Source organism: Perca flavescens, chromosome 12 (genome assembly GCF_004354835.1).
Source record: "Perca flavescens isolate YP-PL-M2 chromosome 12, PFLA_1.0, whole genome shotgun sequence".
NCBI lineage: Eukaryota > Metazoa > Chordata > Actinopteri > Perciformes > Percidae > Perca > Perca flavescens.
The window spans coordinates 24,200,875-24,209,009 of NC_041342.1; the positions used below are offsets into that span (position 1 = coordinate 24,200,875).

At 42.5% G+C, this 8,135-nt stretch overlaps 1 protein-coding gene across 2 annotated transcripts; it reads right to left on the reverse strand.

Moving 5' to 3' along the window:
- Nucleotides 1–2,517: 2,517 nt before the first annotated feature.
- On the reverse strand, nt 2,518–5,724 carry erich2 (glutamate-rich 2). Of its 2 annotated transcripts, none has more exons than XM_028593894.1 (12): nt 5,531–5,724; nt 5,124–5,166; nt 4,889–4,937; nt 4,683–4,725; nt 4,548–4,584; nt 4,393–4,453; nt 3,778–3,814; nt 3,603–3,691; nt 3,394–3,524; nt 3,130–3,187; nt 2,963–3,034; nt 2,518–2,879 (listed from the first exon to the last, which is right to left on the reverse strand). In XM_028593894.1, the coding sequence occupies exons 1-12, from the start codon at nt 5,536–5,538 to the stop codon at nt 2,665–2,667; spliced, it is 843 nt and encodes a 280-aa protein (XP_028449695.1). In that variant the 5' UTR covers nt 5,539–5,724; the 3' UTR covers nt 2,518–2,664. The 2 variants fall into 2 exon arrangements, with proteins under 2 accessions (XP_028449695.1, XP_028449694.1); XM_028593893.1 differs by having other exon boundaries at nt 4,548–4,587.
- Nucleotides 5,725–8,135: the final 2,411 nt, after the last annotated feature.

An 8,135-nucleotide genomic window follows, 5' to 3' on the forward strand; every position in this document is an offset into this window, starting at 1 on the left:
TGCAACTATAAATAACCTACGTCAGTTACGTATTGACTGAGCAATCGACATTTCAATTAAGTTGGGTTTCGAACAAGCACATCCCATCTCATCATAACTCAATGTCATCAAACAGACTGGACAGCTAAGGAATTCCTCCTGTCACTCATCTGGGACTTATTTATTTCAAACGACACATAATATAATGAAATATATACAAAAAAATGTGTTAGTCTACCCCCCCCCTCCCCAACAAAAAAAACAAACTCCGACGTTACAATCACCTGTGTCCACGAAAGAATATGAAGCCTATATATCAATATATCAAGAGCGCCGCTGAAATGAACGGAGGAGGCATCTTACCGACTCACGGGCGCACAGGTTGTCCAGTCCAGAGAAACTATAACTAGATGTTACAATTGCAACCCAAAGACACGACAAGGAACAGTCCAGTGATGGCGGAATACCAACAGAGCGCACTAATAAAATCCCATCCAGCGGCGCGCAAGTGACCCTTTCTCCCTCAAGAATATTTTTTATTCGTTATTTATATCTCAGGCTCTGGCTGCTCATTGGTCTCTTCACGCAAGCATGAGTCACAGCCTTGCCTCCCTCTGACGACTAAAGAAGCTTCCCTGAGTGCTACTGACAGCCACAATCCACTTTAAGAAGCCTAAAAAGCAAAAGGAAAAGCACCAGTGACGTATACCCACCCCTCAGTGTGTGTGTGTGTGTGTGTGTGTGTCACAGGATGGACACGTGAATGTGAAATGTATTCTGAGTGGGTTACATAGCAATTGACCTTGTGATGACAAAGTTGGTTTATGGGTTTTAGTAACAACAGATGTACATTCATAATGTTTCAATGAACCTGTGGGGGCTTCTTACAAAAGCACCAAGTGATGGAGAGAGCAGCACGCACAGTCCATGATCCATCCATCCATACAAAGTGCTTGCTGAGATATTCACCTTCCTGATATGACTACACTGCACGCATCACCATTTTTGACCTGCACCCTTTTTGTAACCTTGACATGGACAGTAACACTGAGACATCAAAGTGAATCCAGCCTGGATGGCGATGACTTATTGTCATCCTCATGCCTGTGTACTGGTCCACCAAATGGACAGAGAGCAGCCATTATGTTCAATCAGTCACTGCAAATTACACACACAGCCTTTATCAGATGGCGCTCATACTTTCTCTTTTTCACAAATCACGCGTAGAGACGACTCATAAAGATAAGCTCTGCCATGTGATAATAACTGGCTGATAGCTGAGTGTGTGAGAGACGCTGTGTAACCTTTGAAGTAACGATTCAGTGTGCACACAGAGCAGAGTAGCACAGAAAAAACATGCTTGATGGTCAGCATCATCATCCATAGAAACTGCCTATATTCAAAAATGAAGATTTATTCAAATAAATGAATTGTACTTTGTAATTTCCCCACTGGGGATCAATAAAAAAGTATAAATTAAGTATAAATATAAATATAATTGTGTTTATTTACAGCTCTGATCACGACAGTATGGGTATGAAGCGCTTGCCCACGTGAACATGCACAGATTTTTGCTCTGCCTTATGAAACCAGCTTTGGGGGGGGAATACAAACATTATTTTCTTATCTTCAAAATTATTTTCATGATTTTAGGGTTGTTAAGTGTCTGGCCTAGCCTGATATAGCCAGACTAATTCGCAAATGTGAATTCATCTTTCAGTTCATTTTTGCAATTTTCAACAGCACAGACCAAAATGACTCTGGACGAAATGAAATAGACCTACAACCAATGAGCAATGAAACGATGTGACTCTGAGCGACACATGCAATTATGGCCGGCGCTTGGTCTGTTTTTAAGCAGGAAAAAAATGGCGCCTTGTTAAATTGAGCTTTTAGGACCTATACATATACAATACGTACTATATATACTAACTAACACTTTAGTAAAACAATCTTTATCTCTACAAAGTGCTTTTTGTTTGTCATTTGTTTACTAAAGAAATATTTCACGTGGGTGCCCAAGAAAAGGGAAGCCTTTTCCATTATCATCAGTATGATACTGTAGCCAAGATTAGGGCTGCAAGTGATTATTTTCATTATTAATTAATCTGACGGATATTGTCTCGATTGTTTGATCCATGAAATGTCAGAAAACAGTGGAAAATGCTTTTGTTTATGCAACAAAAACAGAAAAAGGCAGCAAGTCCTCACATTAGAGAAGCTTTAACCAATGTTTGGCATCTTTGCTTGAAAAATGACCTAAGCAAATAATCATTTATCATAATAGTTGCAGATTGATTCTCTCTCTCTTCTGTTGATCAACTAATCTATTAATCAACTAATCGTTTCAGGTTTAGTGAAGATGACCTGTCTCGCTGCAGACATTCTGACTTATAGGTCATAGCAGGTAAAGCACAGGTGTAATTATAAATGATGAGGGCTTAGAATTAGAAAACTGCAATCGAACACAGCTGTTATTAATGGCATGTTTATAAGTTTACGTTTTCAGCAAACAGGGGCATCAGCTTTGTCCACAATAAATATTTTATTTGCAGGTGTAATTTGAAAAAAATGCATTATTGTCACAAGATCTACAAAATGCACATAGACTGTTCCAAGATGCTATTAGCAGAAATATATGGTGACAGTGTCTAACATTGCCTCTGTTGTATTGGTACAATAGATTTAGCAAGAAATGTGAGAAGTAGGACAAGGCTTGTGTCTGTCTACTTGCTTTTCTTCATCATCATCACCATCTGATGATGAGGAGGAGGAGCAAGCTGAAGAGGAACAGTTTGAGCTCTGAGATGACTCCTCATCACTCCTGGAGTTATCTGAGTCATCATTATCCTCATCTTCTTCTTCTTCCTCCTCCTCAGTGTTCTGCTCTGCCTCTTGCTCTAATGAAAAAGGCATGACACAAACTCATGGTGTGTTCTGGAATATGGAGCAGAAGTGTTTGTATGGATGGAGGAACTCTCACCCTCCAACAGCTTCTTCTGGATCAGCGGGAGAAACTCAGAGGCCTCAGGATTGTCTGGTTCATAGATGAGAACTGGACCGAGGAGAGAAGAGCCATCATTAGCTGGCTTCACCGGTGGCAGATTTATTGACTGACAGACATACACTTGATGGATGCAGGATACATACTCATCTGACACAGTTTGCTGGCCAGCTGGAAGTCTCTGTCCATCACAGCTCTGAGGAACTGAAACCACACATTTTAAATTGGGCTTCAATTGCATTTTCTATCAACTGAGTATATCCAAGTTTATTAAAAATATATCTTTGACTAAAACCAAGGGTTCAAATGATTTTGGGCATCTGAAATGAAACAAAAAGTTACTACAGTTTAGCCCATCCTCTCAGCAGAGCATGAAGTGTAGAATCATTGATGGTGATCAGTCACTTCACCTCCATTATCAGCTCCACTGGTGCCTTTCGTTCCTCATCCCCAGCATCCTCTTCTTCTGTCTGTTCTTCCTCTCCATTTGGCCCATATGTGGGGAGAGGCTCAGCTGGTGGAGGAGAATGTGTTGTTCCTCCTGACAACCATTAACACTATCATCAGTTTCTTTTGTGCTACATTTCTTATTTTGCATTCTGTTCTACAATAAACATACCAATAAGTATTGAGTCTGGGGGCTTCCTCAGGTCTTTCATTTTCAGCTCTTCATCAGGCACTGCAGTCGACTGTGTGCGTTTATCAACCCTAAAAATCGGATTTAGGATTTAAAACTGTGTGTTGGTGACATTTCATTAGTCTGATCACTTACTATGTGAATTCAGAGTACATACCTTGGTGTTATGCTGATGGATTTCTTTGGTGAGCACTCTACAGGAGAACCATAGACATCCAATACATTAAAATTAGACAGTAAACCCTTGCATGGATTTTAAATATTGTTTTAGGCACAGATAGTAGTTTTTAATGTGAATCGTGTGAACGTAACAAGCTGAAACTATCCATTGATATTATGTTGTCAACAGAACATTAAACTTATTGTAACGGTCTGGAGACATGATGAGGAAAAATGACACAGACAGCAAAGTTTACTTTTGGTGTCTCTTCTTATTCTGTCACAGTTAGTGGCTTTGTTTGTGACTTACTACAATTCCCAGAATGACTTTTGACAAAATTAAAAAGCATGCACGTACACATTAATCCATATGCTCGTGCAGAGTGATCAACAGCAATTGAAATGAACAAGAGAAAATCAAATTTCTCATTCATTATGAAGCTCTAGTTAACATATCTGGGAGTTGCATTGCAGTCTGGTCTTTTCGATTGAGCAATTGTTATCCCTGCATGTTCAGGAACAGACTTCTCCTTGCATAATTGTTAAACATTATGTGAAAAAGTACTGATGAGATGAATTTTCCCTCAATCTCAGAAAGTCCAACACCACATACCGTCTACATCCAGCAAATCCCCACTAGGAAACCCAAACTTTTGAGTCTCCTGGCAAGAAACCTTAAGAAAGAAAAAGAAAAATGTAATTACAGTAGTGAAGCAAAACATGTTTCCGTCAATCCAGTCTTTGTGTAGTCTATCTCAGAATACCCACCTTCACAGAACGAGGTGGTGTCCGGGAAGGAAGACTCCTGCTGGATGCAGAAAGTAAATAAAAAAATAAAAATACTGGATGAGCATGGTGTGTTATGACAGAAATGTATACTTGCTAAGATGGGACTTTTCTTACCGAGGTTTAATGTCCCTGATGACTGTCTTTTCCCAAACTTGGTCTAGAACATAATAAGAATATAAGCTTGCCATAAGAAGCTGATGAGCAGTATAAGCGCAAGTGGAACTCACGTGAAATCTTATATCTCATTTCAGTCTTTACAAAAGGAAATAAGTCAGAAAGTGATGTTTGTACATTGATGTGAAATGAGAATTACTTCTTACCACTGGGTTTGTATGTCTCAGCATTTGCAGAGGGGACTTCTGCTGTCAACTACATCCAGGTAGAGAGGTCAAAATGATTGTAATATGCATACAATGTTAATTGGGACATGCAGAGTAGCAATGCACAAGCAAGAACATCAACATCAGCAATGTAATCCATAAAAAAAGCATATGATAGAAAACTACAGTGTTGTAATAAAACAGAACACAGTTGACTTTATCCTTTAGTGCTCACCTGTTTCTGTGAACTGGTGGAGGATTTCCCCAAACACTCTAAACTGGACATCAAATTGCAGCAGTGAAATCATGTTATTGTTTGTGAATTCAATAGCATGGATTATAAAATCCTAACGTTTCTACATAACTTTCAGCTTGATATGTGGCACTCTAGCGTATATAATAACCTTATATTGTACAGTAACGTTATGCTTTGGTTATTTTTCAGGCGTTTAGCTAGGTATACTTTTTTTGTATTTAAGTATTTAATTTAGTCAATGACAGCTGCTGAAGCAACATTCGAAGTACTGAAATAAATTACTACGTCGTTAAGTGCTATCTTAAATTAGCAGATAACTATGTTTTTGTGAACTAACTTTAGTCTGGCTAGTTAATGTTGGTAACGTTAAGCAGACAGTTGCTCACCTGCTCATTGAGGAAGATAAAGCGACTGCAACTTAAAGTACTAATTATTCTAAAACTCTCCTGTAATGTCTAGGTTTTCTCGTTTTAAGGTAAGCTATGTAGCTACTTTTCTATCGGTGGGACAGACCATTGACAGACTGTCGTTGCATCGCAACAGTGAAGTAAACATAGTAACCGAGCTACTCCGAGTCAATGCTGCCTTCAAGTGCTGCCGGACATTTTGCGATTGATTGGAATTTGATTAATTTGTGCCGTGAATTTTGGAGTATGGAGAAGCAGTGATGTAGTACTGTACGTAGTTGTTTTTCATTTTAAATAGGACTCATGCGTTTCTGTTCATCGTATGGGTTGTTCTTCGAATTAATCTACAGGTGTTATAAAACGTTTTGTCATACTAGGCCTACATGTTTTTTATAATTCCATCAATTTGCAACAGAAGTGCAAGTTGTTTTGGCTGCTCTGTGAAATCTGTGAAATAAAAAAGCCACTACAACGCACTGAATGCACAAAAAGTCATATTTAAGCTCAGAAATAAGATATTTTGAAGGCTTCTCTCCCATGCCCCTCTTACACATAAGCCCATTGTTTCCGTCCACCCTCCATGTCAGCCATATTTCATCCAATAAGTAACTGTTACTGCTACATTAGCTGTGCATACATCAAAAGCGCTGCCCTCAGTCTTGAATGTGAGTGTGTGTGTGTGTGTGTGTGTGTGTGTGTGTGTGTGTGTGTGTGTGTGTGTGTGTGTGTGTGTGTGTGTGTGTGTGTGAGAATGTGAGGATGGAGATATTGTGTGTGTGGTTAATAGGTTCAGGTCCCCTCTGCACTTGGCAGTATTGTTTCATGGTTGTCTTGTAATTTTAGGAAGTTATAAACTGTTAGACTGACAGGCTGAAGACTCACAGTTACCATCCATCCATCCATCCATCCATCTTCGTCCGTTATCCGTGTCGGGTCGCTGGGGCAGCAGCAGGGGACCCCAAACTTCCCTTTCCCGAAACATTAACCAGCTCCGACTGGGGATCCAGAGGCCAGGTTGGAGATATAATCCTCCACCTAGTCCTGGGTCTTCCCCGAGGCCTCCTCCCAGCTGGACGTGCCTGAACACCTCCCTAGGCTCCTTACCAGATGCCCGAACCACCTCAACTGGCTCCTTTCGACGCAGCGAGCAGCGGCTCTACTCCGAGCTCCTCACGGATGAGTGAGCTTCTCACCCTATCTCTAAGGGAGACGCCAGCCACCCTCCTGAGGAAACCCATTTCAGCCGCTTGTACCCTGGATCTCGTTCTTTCGGTCATGACCCAGCCTTCATGACCATAGGTGAGGGTAGAACTGACCGGTAGATCGAGAGCTTTGCCTTCTGGCTAAGACAACGGTGCGATAGATTGAATGCAAGTCTCCCGCCCATTGTCCCCTCACTAAACACAACCCCAAGATACTTGAACTCCTTCACTTGGGGTAAGGACTCATTCCCTACCTGGAGAAGGCATTCCATCGGTTTCCTGCTGAGAACCATGGCCTCAGATTTAGAGGTGCTGATCCTCATCCCAACCGCTTCACACTCGGTTGCGAACCGTCCAGTGAGTGCTGAAGGTCGCAGGCCGATGATGCCATCAGGACCACATCATCTGCAAAGAGCAGCGATGAGATCCCCAGCCCACCAAACTGCAACCCCTCCCCACCCCGACTACCTCGATATCCTGTCCATAAATACTACAAACAGGATTGGTGACAAAGCGCAGCCCTGGCGGAGGCCAACCCTCACCTGAAAAGAGTCCGACTTACTACCGAGAACCCGACACAGCTCTCGCTTTGGTTGTACAGAGATTGGATGGCCCTGAGAAGAGACCCCCTTACTCCCGCAGCACCTCCCACAGTATCTCCTGGGGACCCGGTCATACGCCTTCTCCAAATCCACAAAACACATGTAGACCGGTTGGGCATACTCCCAGGCTCCCTCCAGGATCCTTTTGAAGAGCTGGTCCGTTGTTCCACTCCGCATTGTTCCTCCTCAACCCGAGGTTCGACTATTGGCCGAACCCTCCTTTCCAGCACCTTGGAGTAGACTTTACCAGGGAGGCTGAGAAGTGTGATACCCCTATAATTGGCACACACCCTCTGGTCCCCTTTTTAAAAGGGGAACCACCACCCCAGTCTGCCACTCCTTTGGCACCGTCCCAGACTTCCACGCAATGTTGAAAAGGCGTGTCAACCAGGACAGCCCCTCCACACCCAGAGCCTTGAGCATTTCTGGACGGATCTCATCAATCCCGGGGCTTTGCCACTGTGTAGTTGTTTGACTACATCAGTGACTTCCGCCTGGGAAATCGTTGTTATCCTCCAGCTCTGCCTCTAACATAGAGGGCGTTAGTCGGATTCAGGAGTTCTGCAAAGTGCTCCTTCCACCGCCCCTATTACCTCCTCAGTTGAGGTCAACAGTGTCCCATCCTTACTGTACACAGCTTGGATGGTTCCCCTTCCCCTCCTGAGGTGGCGAACAGTTTTCCAGAAGCACTTTGGTGCCGATTCCTTCTCCATGTCTTCTCCAAACTTCTCCCACACCCGCTGCTTTGCCTCTTTCACGGCAGAGGTTGCAGCCCTTCGG

What these genes read in the sequence shown, in the direction of transcription:
- erich2 (XM_028593893.1), bottom strand. An exon ending in ATCAGGGACATTAAACCTCG is followed by an intron (nt 4,588 to 4,682) that starts GTAAGAAAAGTC and finishes TTCTGCATCCAG; the next exon opens with CAGGAGTCTTCCTTCCCGGA. An exon ending in TCCATCAGCATAACACCAAG is followed by an intron (nt 3,692 to 3,777) that starts GTATGTACTCTG and finishes TCCGATTTTTAG; the next exon opens with GGTTGATAAACGCACACAGT.